This window comes from Melospiza melodia, chromosome 1 (assembly GCF_035770615.1).
Source record: "Melospiza melodia melodia isolate bMelMel2 chromosome 1, bMelMel2.pri, whole genome shotgun sequence".
NCBI classification, from domain to species: Eukaryota; Metazoa; Chordata; class Aves; order Passeriformes; family Passerellidae; genus Melospiza; species Melospiza melodia.
In genome coordinates this window covers 101,904,381-101,920,311 of record NC_086194.1, presented here as the reverse complement: position 1 = coordinate 101,920,311, position 15,931 = coordinate 101,904,381, and the positions used below count along the sequence as shown (strand labels likewise).

At 41.2% G+C, this 15,931-nt stretch overlaps 2 protein-coding genes across 3 annotated transcripts in view; both read left to right on the top strand.

Annotated features, from left to right (window-relative positions):
- Positions 1 to 2,641, top strand: part of MARCHF6 (membrane associated ring-CH-type finger 6) — a 44,214-nt gene extending 41,573 nt beyond the window's left edge. For both annotated transcript variants that reach the window (XM_063162820.1, XM_063162814.1), the window contains exon 26: positions 33 to 2,641. In XM_063162820.1, the coding sequence (XP_063018890.1) occupies positions 33 to 123 (91 nt within the window). In that variant the 3' untranslated portion in view covers positions 124 to 2,641. The remainder of the gene's footprint in view (positions 1 to 32) is intronic.
- Positions 2,642 to 7,101: 4,460 nt separating this feature from the next.
- Positions 7,102 to 15,300, top strand: ROPN1L (rhophilin associated tail protein 1 like). Its single transcript, XM_063162808.1, has 6 exons — positions 7,102 to 7,117; positions 9,061 to 9,210; positions 10,998 to 11,121; positions 11,293 to 11,454; positions 13,880 to 14,055; positions 14,506 to 15,300. The coding sequence occupies exons 2-6, from the start codon at positions 9,080 to 9,082 to the stop codon at positions 14,567 to 14,569; spliced, it is 657 nt and encodes a 218-aa protein (XP_063018878.1). The 5' UTR covers positions 7,102 to 7,117; positions 9,061 to 9,079; the 3' UTR covers positions 14,570 to 15,300.
- The last annotated feature ends 631 nt before the right edge of the window (positions 15,301 to 15,931 follow it).

The window sequence follows — 15,931 nt, the reverse complement described above, 5'->3', positions numbered from 1 at the left end:
TGTGTTAAATTCTGTTTTTACTGTGATCCCAGGTACCTTGTTGGACAACGACTTGTGAATTATGAACGGAAGTCTGGTAAACCAGGCACATCAACAACTCCACCTCAGTCTTCACAAGAATAGATGGTCATATTAAACATGTTGACCTTCCCTTTGCCTTTACATGTCCTTTTTTCATAGACTCTTCTCGTCTTTGGATATCTCTCCCAATAATACTCTCAGCAGTGTTTTGGCTTCTGTTGGTAGCATCAAGATAGCAGTTAAGGCTCTGTTTCTTATCTGCATTTTCTGATGTTGTAAATGCTGTCTGAGATCTGTATATGTGTATATAGAAGTGTCCTGACACCCTAAAACCTTGGATTAAAAAGAATGTGCATTGTACATCTTTAAAAAGTATATTAATTTATTAAATCTAGTTGTCACTTTATTTTGGACTGCTGTTCTGTTGACAATGTGCCACAAAGCAATAGTGCGAAGAGGCAAGATGTTTTTATAAAATTTGGAGCTTATTTTATGGTGTTCATAACAGTTCTTATTGTAGTAATACAGTATGATTTTTCATGAGTGGAAAGGCCACGTAGAGAGTATCAAAAGTAAATAACTGTCTTACAGTCAGCAATGAAGTTGCTGTGTTGAGAACATAATGAACTATGTATCTTGCTGTCCAGTCTTTTTTATTATTTTGTATAACACCAAAGCTGTTGTACATTTTTCTATTGCCTGATTGTTTTTCATGTGTCAGAGTTTGTAATATTGTACAGTTGCTGTTAAATCAAGAAAATATTTCCTCTTCTGAGAATTCAGATGTACTTGTTGAGGCTCAGCTGGGTTTTTCTGTTTGGTTGAAGGGGGTAGGTGGGTGTTTGCTTTGGGATCAGGAATCCATTAACTGAAGCAGTAAGTAAAAATTTACTAAGGCTAGGTGATGGAAGTATTTAAAGGTACCGAGAAAAATTAAATAGGTTCACAACTTAAATTGTAGCCAATTTCTTATCAATATTAGAATTTTTCAGGATCTCAAGAAAAGGGATGAACATTAACTGATGTGCTTGCACAGCACGAAGAGCACAGTGTGAGCAACGTCCTGACCTGATCCTTAGTTAAATGGCGTGAAATCTTTTTTCTGTAAGTTACCAAAGTTGAAAATTGTAGTATGAATTTTATATTGCACAATTACTTTTAAAAAAAACCAAACCCAACCAAAAAAAAATTCTCTCAGAATTGGTCACTGTGAATTTTTACAGGAATAATGCTGAGGAAGTGATTTATCATGTACCATTTATGGCCTGAGGGGCAGGGAAATACATATGCTATTAAACAGGCAAGGAAAAGTTAGCAGATTTCTTTGCAAGAACACAGTCAAACAAGAGCCACCAAATCAAGTCTGTGTTATTTCTATATGTAGATAGTTCTTTTGCAGTAATATTTGGGGGTGGGGGTTATGTAGATAAAGAAAACACATAACAGTATCTCAAAGCTTTAAGTAGCATCAAATCACATGCTTAGATTGCAGTATCTTTCCTGGACCAATGTGGAAAATGTGAATATCCATTGCTGTAATGAGAAAGTGAATGGAACATTTAACTTGCTATTCAGTACACTCTCCTTCAGTATTCTGTACTTTACCATGTGTGTATATAATTAATACTTGAGAATCTGGCAGGTGCTTTTAAAGTATCATCTCCTTTTATTGTTGTTGCATCTCTGATCTGACATGGTATGAGCTAATGTGGTCCAGGCTGTGATGGTGGTGGTTCATTCTTTGGTGTCTGGACTCATGTTCTAAGGCAGTGAGCACAAGCCAAATGCATCTGAATCTAGTGGCAGGAGGATTGGGCTGTCACTCTCAGATCCATACTATTTTACAGAATCACTGTTGTCCTGATGGTTTTGAACCACAAATATTACCCTTTGGAGTGATTTATTAGAAAATTTCCAGTGAAATGAAATCATAGAAAAATAGCCAAAATATTTTTTTCATTTACTGTTGCTGATTTAATGCTGAACTGAGTATATATTCGCCCCATATATTTTTGATGTTCATAAATATTGCATTTGATTATTTACAGTGGTGTACATTGTGGGACAGATATATTTTCACAATAATAAATTCACTGGTAACATACATTATTACTTATGCCAAGATTCTGTTTTTGACCTACCTTTCACAAACAGTTCCAAAATGGTCTTGCCACTCAAATGTTGCGAGCACTACTGTGCATCATGCAGAATTTGCAGTAGTGTGGTACTTGTAACTGTGTTTTTATCCAGACAAACTGGTCTTAATATTAAAATTTATTAAGGAAAAGCCTTTGTGCTGTTTCTACTGGTATTTTACAAGTCATGAAAGAAAACAGCAAATCAGGTCAGTCATGCAATGCGAACTGCAGCTATTTTGATGTAGCTCACAGTATCTGTAATTGCTTTTTTTTAAATGGAAAACTGGTTTCAAATCCAACTGTTGTGCCGGCATTTGCACTGCTTTACAGATCCCAGGTAAAGTTTGTTTCCAGAACTGCCCATTGTGAACTTCTCAGAAATCTCATCTCCTCATCTTATTTTTACACATTTTTGAAAGAATATGGAGGTTGTAGAGAACAGGAATTAAATAACAGTACTTTATAAATTGTTTTAAATTTCAGTGGTTTGCCTTATTGTGTGCTATGTACTCCCCTGGCATAGAAACCTGATAAGTAAGCTTGTAAGTGGCTGTTTCTGACACAGCTGATGAGCCCTGTACCAGTGGCTTCCATCTGTGCTGGAGTGATGCAGAGTGGTGTGTGCTCCTGTTACTTTTCAAGTGGGAAAGTGAAAGTGTGTGAGTGTGTGTGTGTGCACTCTTCCACCACAATTTGTGTTGACCTTGGTCTTGACTGGAGGTGTTGGAGGTGTGTAGTGGCACAATTGTGTCCCCTTTGTGTGTTGAGAATCTGATGCTGTTGTTAGTTCCACAAGCCTTCATCCATCCAAGAACTGTCAGATGGCTCTGTAGCTATCTTGTGCATATTGAAAAAAGTTAATTGCAGAATAGCTTTGACTGTTTTTACACAGGTTATTTTATATTGATTAAAAATAGTTAAAACTCTGCATCTTTTCTGTCTGCCCCTTCTCTATTGAGTGAAGCCGAAGTTACTTGTTTTTGTTTCTGAGGGCCCTTCGGTGCCTGTAACTGCTCTGTATCAGTGACTTCTCAGTAAGGTGCCAACTCCAGCCTATTTCAGTGCTCACATCACTTTTCTGCTGAGTGTGTTAATTCTTTGCTTGCCTTCCCCTATACTTGCGAAAAGGTTCTCATAAAAATCTTCACAGCAGCTGCGCTGTTCTTCAGAGACCTCTGCAAAAAGCTTCACAAAGGCCTGTACCTCACAAAGCACAAATGGCTGGGGTTTGATTGCCTGGCATGCTGATCAGCATCATTGTGTTTCCTTGGACGTCACTGTCCATTTTTCTACATCCACATTGGAAAGTTTTTGTGGTAGGATCAGTGTTCTTGTTCTGCTTGCCTTGGGAATAATGGCCATGGTACAGCCTGGGCAATGAGTGAGGCTCTTGGCAGAAATGATGATACAAATAGTAAAAACATTAAACAAGGAATTCAATCTTGGTAGTGTAATGAAGTTCTGGGTGCAAAATAGAAGAAGCTGTTTTCTGAAAAGAGATGAGGAAACAACTTTTACAAGCATAATGGTAAGTTAGAGCTGTCTTACTGTGGCATTTCAGTTCTTAATTAGTAGCTGGAACTAAAGAATTGCATAGTTAACAGCATTTTTTAAAAACTGCATCTGGTTTTAATTTCTTCATTAAGAAGTAACCATAAATTGAGAAATCATATGCAGAAATCAAAGTTATTCAATAATGGAAAATTTTTAAAGATTGTATTTCTAGAGGTCAAATACCATTTCAAAATAAACTGAATGCTTTGAGGTCAGTATAATACTGAGAGATGGAGCAATGGCAAAATTATTTCACAGCTCTGCATATCAATTTTTCTGCTTATCTGCATACCTGCTATTATCTCTTACCTGTTGAGTACTGGCCAACACCAAAGCTGCAGAGGCATTTTCCCCTGTATAAGGTGAAGTCAAACATCTGCAGGTGTCTACATCAGGCATGGGAAGAGTGGGTGGTATTTAACATTACTTGCCTTTCAAGGGCTGTTTGTGTTCCTGGAAAAGGACACTAGTTTTACTTAGAATTCCTTGTTGCTTACAAAACCAGAGAACAGTGCAAAGCTCTTTTATTTATATTGGATAGAATTTCTGTATTAAAACCTAAATAGTGCAGAGCTGCACTGGTGTGCCACGTTCAGCAGATACAAATTGCCAAAGTGGCTTGCTAGGGTTAGGTAAGGAATGTGATGCATCTAAAAAATACTGCTGGATTAGAATGGAGAGTCCGTGGGATGTTTTGACTAGTTGTTAGCAGGAGTCATGGAAGTAGGAAGCAGCAGAAATTCTAAGGTATGCTGCTTTATAGCAGCATTTCTGGCAGTGCTGCTATAAAGCAACAATTACATCCATGGATATACTTCTAAATGTTCTTTATATACGAGACTCTGCATTACACAGTGGGAGGAAATACTTCTAGGAAGCAGCATAGATTCATATAAAGAGTATTTACAAGAGCATGTAGTGACAGGACAAGGGGGGAGTGGCTTCAAACTGAGAGACAGTAAGTTTAATTAGATGTTAGGAAGACATTCTCTACTGTGAGGGTGATGGGACACTGGAACAGATTGCCCAGAAAATATGTGGATGCCCCACCACTGGAAATGTGAAAGGTTGGATGGAGCTCTGAGTAGTTTGGTGTAGTGTAAGTACTTGTGCCTGTGGCAGGAGGGTTGGAACTAGGTGATTTCTAAGGTCCAAGCCAGGCCAGTCTATGATTCTATGAAAATACATTTAATTAAATGCAGGAAAAAATTTCCACCTACATGCTGCTGTTTCCCATAATACAGTGTGGCAGCTTTATGCATAATTTCACTGCACTGGACCAAATTGCTGGAAGAATTCAGAGTATGACATCTACTTTTGGAGCATTTTAGGGATAGTTTTGAGTGTGTGCAAGGACCACAGATGAGAGATAATATGCATCTTGTTGTTAATCTGTTATCACTAGGCACCTTTGAGAAACTGCACTGTGAGATTGGTTTAATTGAATTCTATTCTCTGAGTTCCTGAAGGATAATGTTTCCTTCATGTTTTTCTTGCTATACATTCTTAAATGAGGAGATGCTTTAAAACAACTAAAGGGTAGAAATGTATGTCATTATATGTCAGAAGTTACTGTTTTCTTTAGTTACAGGAATCTGTAAAGTATTTTGAGGCCAAATAATTAGCCTGTAGCTTATGCTAAGTGTTCCTGTTTTATGAAAGATTAAACAGTTGTTAAAATGTGTGCTTATTGCTTTCCACAACCCACAATTTTATCTTTGTCCTGCATGGCCTTGCATGTTCATCAGCAGAGACATAATGTGGATTAAAAAGGCCTGGCTTCAAATAGGATTGTGTGCTTCTGCTTGGCCTGTTTTGAGCATGCAGCACCCAAGTTTCTTTGGAGCAATGGCTTGAGAAGGCTTTCTGAAATGAGTAATCCTATTACCAAGTTGATTTGAGTGCTCAGGCTGTGTACAGTCCATTTTAGAAGGTACAGGAGGGGTATTGCTTTGTAACCAAGAGATGTGCTGGCATCTTTACAGAGGATGCAAGTCAGGTTACCTCTGGTGCTGTTTTTATCCACAGTGGAAAGAAGACTTTGTGGCAGAGAGGGCACTTTGGTTCCTCACATTCTGGAGCAGTGGGAGAGCCCACGCTGCCTCATGGTGCCAGTTTGGACCAGCAGGTGCTGAGAAGCTGCTGCCACTGGCTGTGCTCTCTCCATGGTGCCAGATTCTCGGTGGTGCTGCTGTCCTGAATGTCCATCACTGTGGAGCCTGACCAGCAGACATTGATTGTGGCTGAGCTGTCCTTGGAAGCAGCAGCTTCCAAGGGAATTTTTGGGGATACATTGTCCTGTCTCTTTTTCAGCTCACTCACCATTTCTTCACATTTCATCCAAGCCAGGAAAGGAGGTGCAAGAATGCCAAAGGCAAGATGGACATGCCACCCTAACACTGCTCACCCAGTAGAACATCCTTGTGGCCAGGGGACATGCAGGGGCCAGCAGGCTACAGGGAACCCAGGCACCTGCAGGAACCAGCCTTCCCAGCCATGGCTCTGCCAATTACATGGGGCTCAGATGTTCACAGAATTGATCAAGTTGGAAAAGATGTCTGAGATAAAGATCAGCCTATGACTGAACACCCTAGCACCTAGACCGTGGCACAAAGTGCTAGGGTGGTGTTTCCATACAGTCTTTCCATAAACACCACCTGGGATGGTGATTCTACCACCTCCCTGGATCGACCCTTCTACTGTCTAATCACCCCTTCTTGTGAAGAAATTCTGCTTAATGTCCAACCTGAATGTCTTGATGTCCCCTGCCACAGCTTAAAGAGCCCTCTTACTCTGTCACTGGTTGCTTGGGAGAAGATGCCAACCTTCACTTGCCTACAGCCTCCTTTCAGGCAGTTGTAGAGAGCAATAAGGTTACCCCTGAGACTCTTCTTCTACAGGCTAAACAACCCTACCTTCCCCCGCTGTTCCTCATAGGACTTGTGCTCCAGGCTCTTGTCCAGCTTTGACACCCTTCCCTGCAGCATCCTCCAGCACCCTCCAGTTCCTCCCTGAATTGAGAGGACACAGGATTCGAGGTGTAGCCTCAGCAGGGCCGTGTACAGGGGAAGAATCACTTCCCCCATCCTGCTGGCAACACTACTGCTGTTACAGGCAGGATGCCGCGGGCCTTTTTGGCCACCTGGGCCCACTGCTGGCTCCTGTCCCGCCGCTGTATCCTCCAGCCTACTGCGACCCACTCTGCAGGCTGCGTCTGTGACTGTACGAAAGTACAGTTCGTAACTTTACATTCAATCTCCTCATCCATGGTTTGGGCCTTTTCCAAAGTTTGTACAAAGAGCAGGTGCCGCTGTTGCCCTTTAAAGCTCGCCGCCATTGAGTTTTGCCCCGCCCCGGCCGGTCCCTGCGCGTTGCCGGGGCAGCGGGGCCGCGGAGCGGGGCAGGTGAGGGGCTGTGTCCGGGCCCTCCCCGAGCCCCGGGCCGGCCTCCGCGGGGGTGTCCGGGGCTCTGGGGCCGTGGGCGGCCCTGGGGCTCCCTCCGGCCTGTGAGGGGCCGCTGCCCGCCGGCGGTGCCTGCCCGCAGCTCGGGGCTGACGGGCCGCGGGCAGCCGGGGCTGGGCCGGTCCCATCTGCGTGCGGACACGCCTTGGCCTTGTTTCCTGAGCACCTGGGGCTGGCTTGGGTTCGCGGAAGGAAAAAAGTAGAAAATTAGAGGGAAGTGAAAGTAGTGAGCTGATCTTTGTCTGTAGCGGGAGTAACCCATTCTGAAGGGGTGCAGAGGCTGCCTGACCTAGCTGTGCTTTTCTTTGACCATTAGGTGTGTATATATGTGCAGGAGGTTCCCTCTGGACAGCAAGAAACCTTCTTTCACTGTGAGGGAGACCAGGCACTGGCACAGGTTGCCCAGGGGAGTGTGGAGTCTCCATCCTTGGAGATTCTTGGAACACACCTGGACATGGATCTTTGGCACCCTGCTCATAGGTTGTGCAGGGGTTCAGACCAGGTGACCTCCAAGAAGTCTCTGGCCACTTCTGCCCTTCTTAATGGCTTACTGTAGAAAAGCAGCTCTTGCAATACATTTTTTTTTATGATTTTAATTTTAATTCTTTTATTTGATTACTTCCCAAGGGTACATGCATACCCCGCTGTTTTCCTTCCTCAGAGTTCTTCTGTTATCCTGAAATCCTCAGCTTTTTTGCCTTCAGCTTCTGTTCCTTGGCTAGAGCTGTGTTTTTGAATCATTACTGAAAGTGTGTGACCAATGTGGTAATTAAATGTGCACTTTGAAGTCTGTTTCTGATGCAAATTGCCTGCATTGGAGTGATGAAGATGCTGTACCCTGTCTGCATTTCTCCATAAATAAAGCTCTAAGTATGGCTTGATCCTCAAAGGAGCCTTGAGCCACAGCAGTTCCATTGCTCTATCTCTGACTTTTAATTTTTTTCTTTTCCGCTACAGGAAAATTAATGTGAGAAAGCCATCTGCCAGGTACTCTTATCTTTAAAAGGTCCAAAGGGATAGAGGATTCTGTTACATGATTCCTGATTACTTTCTTAATGCTGTTGCTTTTACTGCTCCTCCTTTCTGCAAACAACTAACCATCTTAGGTTCTTGTTGCTAAATCAAATTAAGCATGCCATAGTTCGTCCTGGAAATGATGAGAAGAGTTTCCACCAAATGTGCTCCATTGCTATGGGACAAGAACCATACAATAGCCTATCTCTGTCCCTTCTTTTGGATTCCTTGCAACAAATGAGTTAAATCCTGAATGAGACAGACACACCTGTAGAGCTGTATGAGCCAAGTGGGATATGTGCTTGCAGCGCACGTGAATGTTTTGTTTGTCACTGTAATTGTTTGAAGTAAAGTCTGTCACGAGCACAAATTAGTAACTTTTTGCCACAGCATTTCTGAATACATAAACACAGTACAGACTTGCTCATCTGCGTATTCTGGTATCTGTACAAAAATGCCAAGATTTTCCTTGGCATGCAGTAGTGACTTGTCAGTGTAGATACCTTTCATGTTGGCATGTGCGGTGTGACTTGTCTTGACTGCCCATTTTACAAATTTTCTTTGTGGTAGGTTTGAGGAGAAAAATCAGTTTAAAACTATCTGAAGTCACCTGTTAAAGCAGTAGTTGTCACCCATCAGTGATTGGTGCCCAAGCTGATGCGCTTTACTTGGTGTAGCCATAAAGTTTTTTAGAGCCTAGAGCCACACAGGGCTTTGTCTATTTACCCTTTGAAGTCTGTCAGCACCCCAGAAACCCTAGCTGTCAAGTAGGACAGGAGAAAATCTGGGGACAGGCACTATTCACTCCCATGTGCACACACAGCTTTTCATTCCCTTTCTGCATCTGTGAACTGCTGTTTTATTTCTTTCAGGTCCTTGTGGCTGGACACCATGCCTCTTCCAGAAACCATGTTCTGTGCTCAGCAGATCAAAATCCCCCCGGAGCTACCCGATATTCTGAAGCAATTTACTAAAGCTGCTATCAGGACTCAGCCTTTTGATGTTTTGCAGTGGGCAGCTGCGTAAGTATGGTGTTCACCTAACAACAGAGAGCTCTACATATGGACCCTCAAAACCTCACTCTCCTCTTTACTGTATAGTGGACACAGCTTTGAATATTGCATCAGCATATACATTGCATATACACTTCTGTGAACTAATGCAGCACGTAAGCCTTTAAAAATTTTTATTTATTTTATTTCTTTTCTGTTTCCTTGAGGTTTAGGGCTGGCTTACTTCTGAAATAACTGGATTTCCATTCAGAAAAATGCACCTTAATTTGATTTTTGTTATTAGTTCTTCTATCTGAAAGACCAACTCTTTTTCCTTTTGGTTTGGTTTGGTATTTCTTTTCTCATCTGAGATTCAGTTCTTGGAATTTAAAGGAAAAAATAGACATTAGCTTTCTAATTCTTAAGCCTGGTTAGGTTTCTCTTCTTTCTTTCTTTCTGGGAAAAGTACCTGAAAAATTGCACCTTTAAAGTGATAATCGGCATAATAAATCTCTTTCTATAAAGTTGATTTAGATGTTTAAATGTTTCTCCTTTAACAGTTTGTTTGTTTTACCTCAACTGCTCAGTATAATTTTTTTCCTGCCCTATGGTTTGTGTGGGCAAGCTCTTGCAAGGTATCTGTGAGATGTTCTCAGCTGGGGGGATTGGAAAACATCTGTACCGTTTGAGGGAGGGGAGGTTGTTAACACAGCCAGGCTGGAGTCCGGCTTGTCTGTTAGAAAGAAAATAATCTGAAGCTGAATTGTTACCGCTGCAGTGTTGGACAAAGCCAGCAGGACCACCTTGAAATGGTGTGGCGTTTCTTAGGAATGTGATGGAGGTGAGGTGCGGCTGCCCGTGTAGCTGGAGCCTGCTGGGACTGGGGCTGCGGGAGCAGGGGCAGCCCCGAGCTCTGCCTGAGCACTGCAGCAGCGCGGCTGCTGGGATCCTCCTGCTGCTCCCATCGCAGCCCCTCTCTCTGGAGCATGCTCCCGACCTGGCAGAGCAAGATCCGTCCCTGGGAGCCATGCAATGCAGAGCAAAGCTGTGGCTTCACACGTGCTGCTGCTGCTGTAGTGCTGGTGCCTGTGAATCATCAGATGAGCAACTGGATCTGGGTGAAAAATAGCCCGGGTGTTATCTGTGCATGCATACTGTGCATCTGTTTCTGTAGTCACACTAATTCAGTTCTGGAGTGCTGCCTGCTGTATTTTAGCAGGTATTTGCACAGCATGGGATAACCTGGACATGGACAGGGATGACCAGGGCAGATGAGGCAGGACAGGTGGAGAAACTTGTTAATTAGATGCACCTGAATAAAAACTGAGTTTTCCTTGCACAATTCAGTTTGCTGGCCAGTTAAGGCAGAGGCAGTTCTTAAGGTTGATAGCCTTAAAATTAAAAGGATGTGCATCCAATGCCCTTTATGCTCTACTCTTAAATTTTACTTTAGAGTGGACAGAAATGCTGAGTGGCAATGTGAATATGCAGATGTACATTTTGGGTAGTGCATGAGGGGAGTGTTAAACAGATAGGTCCTCAGGTTCATCAACCAAAAGAACTGAATATAGCATGCACAAAATAAGTTAAATACCTTAAGAATTATTAGAGTGTCATGAAAAGGGGCAAGTAAAGTCTAAAGATTGTGGGTTTTGGGCACAGGAATATGGGAGTTGTGCATGTAGGCAACTTACCCGGTGCTGCTGCTCCTGTGGGGGAGCCTGCAGACTCTTACACTGAACTGTAAGAGAATTTACTTTTGTGCAGTTTGTAATGGCCATGGGCATTGAGGTGTGTTGCTCTTTCCATTCACTTAGGTATTTTTCAGCCTTATCTAAAGGTGAACCCCTTCCTGTGAAGGAGAGGCTCGAAATGCCATTAGCAACAGAGAAAAAAGATGCTGGTTTGACCCCAGGACTCCTTAAGGTCTTGCACAAACAGGTACAAGCTGTTCTTTATCAAATGCACAATGCTATTGAGGAATGCTGATGTGTTGGGGATGGCTGGGGAGAGAGACTGTCAAGTATTTGAAGTATTTTGGGGAGACACTGTGTTCTTAAATTTGTTCTGGTTTTTGGAGTTCTTATAGTGGTACCATGATTTTGTTCAAAGCTTTCTTCCAAAGGCATGGTGGCCATTGCAGAACTGAGGGAAAAATGGAAGCATTTGGGCTTGCCAGAGGAGCAGCTGGAAGCTATCCTGCAGTTGGACAGTTTTGGCGAGGAGGTGGAATGGATGAAGTTTCTGGCACTTGGGTGCAGCGTGCTTGGTGGGGTACGTTCACAGCAGCAGCCCTCATATCCAAACACAAGGGGTTGCCTAGGATCCATATGCTAGATAGACCATAGAACAATTAATGCAGAGGGATTTGGGGAATGATGATTGCTTTTGCAGCAGCTGGTAAAGTGGCTTGAGTGTTTACTTCCCTTGTGAATCAGATTTTGGTCTGGGGAACTTAACCAGAAGGATGGCTAAGTCCTCAGTGGAAGAGCAAGTGTGTCTGCCGGGTGCTTGTCCTGTGTGAGAGAGGATGATGCAGGAATGATGCTGATGGCATCAGTGTAAATGTCCATGAAGGAGAAGTGAAGGGAGAAATTAAAGAAACCATTTTTAATTGATTGTGTAACCAATTAAATTTTCTCAGCAGCATTTAATGTTACTACAGCTGCACTTAATTCTTTTAATGTCAGTAATAAAATCTCAGCAGAGCATTTCAACAGAATGAAAGATTATAAAATGCATTAAGCTGATGTTCTTATAAAGTATAATACTTCTAATGATTTCTACAGTAGGGAAGAAGAGGTACTAAAAAGAAAATATATGTGAAATAATTTTTTGTGAATGTTGCAATATCTGGAAGGCCTGAATGTTAGCCTGGCCTGGCAGTGCAACTGTGCAATTGTCTGTCTGTGTGTCTATCCATCTGTCTTTCCATCTGTCTGTCTTTATTTACTTGATTCTAGTCTTCCTCCCAAAATGATCTTGTCATTCAGGCTCTTCTCTTAATTTAAAAATAGTAACAGCAACATTACTTATCTAAAAGACAACAACCCCTCTCTCCTGCAAAAAAACCCCAAATAAACCAAAACTAAAAATGGAGTCACAGGAACATCATTCTGATGGAGCTAGACAGACTAAATTTCACCATCTCACCATCCTTTTGGATAGTAGGTGAACGGTTTGATTTCAGTACTACATAATGAAACCTAGATCTCAGTTTCCTGAACCAGAGAGAAAGACATACATGAGAAATTTACATTCATTTCCTGCAGCTGTAAATTGTGTTCACAGTCAGACAGGGTCATGGTTGAGATACAAGAGTAGACAAATACAAACTTCTTAAGAGCACCAGTCTGAAGTATCCTTTTTGTAAAGCATCAATACATTTTTACAAAAGCCTTTACAAAAGGAGAAATGACCACACAGGTAGCCTGTTAAATTGTCTTTCAAAGTTGGCAAAATGGATGTGAATAACTTTGCTGTGTTGTGAGAGAGACCGTGGCAGTTTGGGGTGGCAGGACCAGAAAGGACAGTAGAGGGGCAGCCAAATGCAAAATGTAGAGTTGGCCATCATAGGGTCAGCTGCTTCTCTTTTCCCTGAAAAGTCTTCCAGGGGAGAAGATACATTAAGTAAAACTGGTAAGAGATTATACGATGACACTTCTTTGGCCTGTGTTCTAGATCTTAAACAGATATTTTATTTATTTTAAGTATTGCTATTCTACTGTTAGGAAATACTTTCTTTTTACATAGATGTCGCTTGCTTGTTAATGAAAATGTAAGAGTAAATTTTGAAAAAGTTGCAGTGAAAAATATTAAGACTTAGGTGGAAGAAAGCCTGTGTGGGTTTGGTTTTGTGCTTTTATATTTTGAATATATATGGTGCATATTTGGTGCATGGTGGTTTTACTTGTTTGTTTCTTCAATGGCATCCAATCAGTCTTTGAATGAAACTCAATGCTGAAATTTTCAACACTTTTCCCAATATAGCTCAGCATGCATAGGGCATTGGATTGTCAACACCATATTAAAGGAAGTATTTTTTCAAATTATATTTGGAACTAATGATTTGAAGCATGTTTTTTAAAGGTAACTTGGATGTTATTGACCTTTGACTAAACTGAAATATTCTTTAAATGCCTTTGCCTCAGTGCTTTTTCTACTATTGATTAAAATGAAACTTGCATAGAGATAGGGGAAACAGTAAATATCAGCCAAAATATAATCTAAAAATTATGTAATATAATATCATAATAAAATTACCAAACCTGTATTTATTTTCTGGGGGTTGTAAACTTATCTATATTAACTGCTGCTGAGAATTCATTTGGAGCAATTGAGATAATATACACACACAAAAAGATCTTTTACTAGATACAGTGATGTTGGAGCTTTTACAGTAGCAGAACAGAGCAATTCGGCCCTAATGGAGAGAGAGCTCAGATTACCCTATGCAATCTTTAACCATCACAAGATTCTGGTATTTTTTACTCCTGCCTCTACTAGAAATACATTATTGTTTCCATCCTTGGGCCTGCACTAGACAGTAAATTTGGGGTTTAAAGCTAGGCAATGATGATAACGCCTCCATCTCATTTACCCTCCCTTTTAATGGCTTACAGTGTGGATTTTGCCATGATATGCAAGGATGTTCATGGCTCTGATACTTTTCCTTTCATTTCTTGCTGGAACCCTGCAGTCCTTACTGAGTTCAATGAAGCAGGCCTGTGAGATCCTAACAAGAGACCCAGAAGGTGGAGCAGCTCGAATTCCCTTCGAAACATTCTCGTTCCTTTATTTGTATTTGGCCAGTATTGATGGAGAGATATCAGAGACAGAAACTAATGCATTCCTCGAGGAAATTAAAGAAAAAGCGTAAGTAAAAAATCTGTGCAAGGAATTTTAATGTATCAGTTGCCTCTGGGTTCTCCATAAGCCTTTAATTTCAGGTGAATAGTACATTTTCTTTTGGGCATAGCCATGATGACTAAGATTGTATCAAAAATATACAGAGTTATTTTTTGTCAACTTCAGCGTTTACACTGTTAAAAGATAAATTGTTATTTATCCATCTTTCTGTGAAATATTGAAGTCTTTGCAGGATGGTATAATTTTCCCTGTAGGAAGCTATTATATACAGGCTTGTAACATCTGCATAGTCCCGCTTCTGGAACCAGCAGCATTTTCTGGGCTGTTTCTTTGATTTAACAGATCATAAATCCCCTTTTTATTGCATTTCATATAGACCTAAATTGTATCTTTACCAACACACTAGATTTACCATGTGAAAGTGCCATTTAAAAATTTTGGTTTATTCCTTTCCAGGGACAAACACTCTGGCATGGTGCTGATCAGACACTTCCTGCCATACTCCTTCATATTTTATTGATCAACCTTACCAACCCTACTCTTCAGCATGAGGTGAGAAGAAAAATAAAAGAAGGAATAAATAAGTTCAAGAAAGTAATTTGTGTTCAAAGTACCATAATTTGCACATTTCAGAACAACATGATCTTCTTCTCCTCCTCTTCTCATTTCCTTTTCTTTGTCGTGCTTTTGAGATGGCCCTTCAGGGGATGTTGATTGAATAATACATGGTTATATTGTTCTCCAGCCTCTCAGACACTGATGGCCACCCCTAGGGAGTAACCCCTTCACTCATCTGCTGATACTGAATTGAGCAAAAGTTGTTTTGTTACCGAGCTTCCTACCTACACTTGATAGCTGATTAAGTAAAACATGGAATTGAGTTAAGCCAGGGCAGATGTAACTGGAGCATTTCTCATTATGCTTCTGGTAGCTCTCACTTCATTTTGACTCTGCACAAATACAGCTTGTCTGCCAGGACATGCTCTATTTAAACTGTTCTACCAGGCCCTACTGAAAGAACTTAATGAACTTAACAAAAGCAATCACCCTGTGGCTGAGCTGGTAGACAAAACCAATGCAAGGACTGCAGTGGTTCCATATTGTTTTCCCTCTAATTAGAAGCCTTTTAGATCTTAAATACTCTTTTTCATTTTTGGATAAACTTGTCTAAATAAGGATGTTTTAAAATATATTTTGTTTTCTGACAGGTAAAGCTACTGCATTTATCATACAGGTGAGGAATACCTTACACAGAGTTGTTTGGTTAAACTGCTGTAACAGGTATAGAAGTCTAAATCCATCAAAACTAGACCAAATATTTACTGACAGATAGTCACACTTAATTGCAGAAACAACTGAGATATGAAAGAGGATACTAGAGGCTACAGTAAAACTGGGAAGATTCCCTTTGACTGAGAAGGCCACAACCAGGAGCAACATGAAGTGCCCTTTCTTGGCACATTGAATAAACAGAAGTATTTTAGGAAAGATGGATCTTGTTCTCTTATAGTTGTTTACTTTGTTGAGGCAAGAAGCTTGGCTGATGGTGACTGACCTTCCTGAAGTAATTGTGTGAGGAATTAACAGAACAGTACATCCTTAATATCTACCTGCATGTTTAAAGTCTGTTTCAGCAACCTCTATCACAAACACATGTATGTTAGTTCACAGTGTGGGAAGTCTTCCTAGTTAGTGCTGGAAGGAAATGCACCTGCTGTTTGAATATGGTACTCAGCAATACTCAAGTGTCCTTGGTGCCTCCCCCCAGCTTCTGTGGAGAGCTACATTCTCATCACCTTTGCCAGATTGTATTGTTCTGAATTTTCTTTGCGCATGAGCTTGGGAACACTAACTTTTGTGTTATTGTCCATTTAACACCAGC

Coding starts and splice junctions, on each gene's coding strand:
- ROPN1L (XM_063162808.1), top strand. CDS start 9,080: ATGCCTCTTCCAGAAACCATGTTCTGTGCTCAGCAGATCAAAATCCCC. Junction 11,122..11,292: donor TTAAGGTCTTGCACAAACAG/GTACAAGCTGTT, acceptor TTTTGTTCAAAG/CTTTCTTCCAAAGGCATGGT. Junction 11,455..13,879: donor GGTGCAGCGTGCTTGGTGGG/GTACGTTCACAG, acceptor GGAACCCTGCAG/TCCTTACTGAGTTCAATGAA.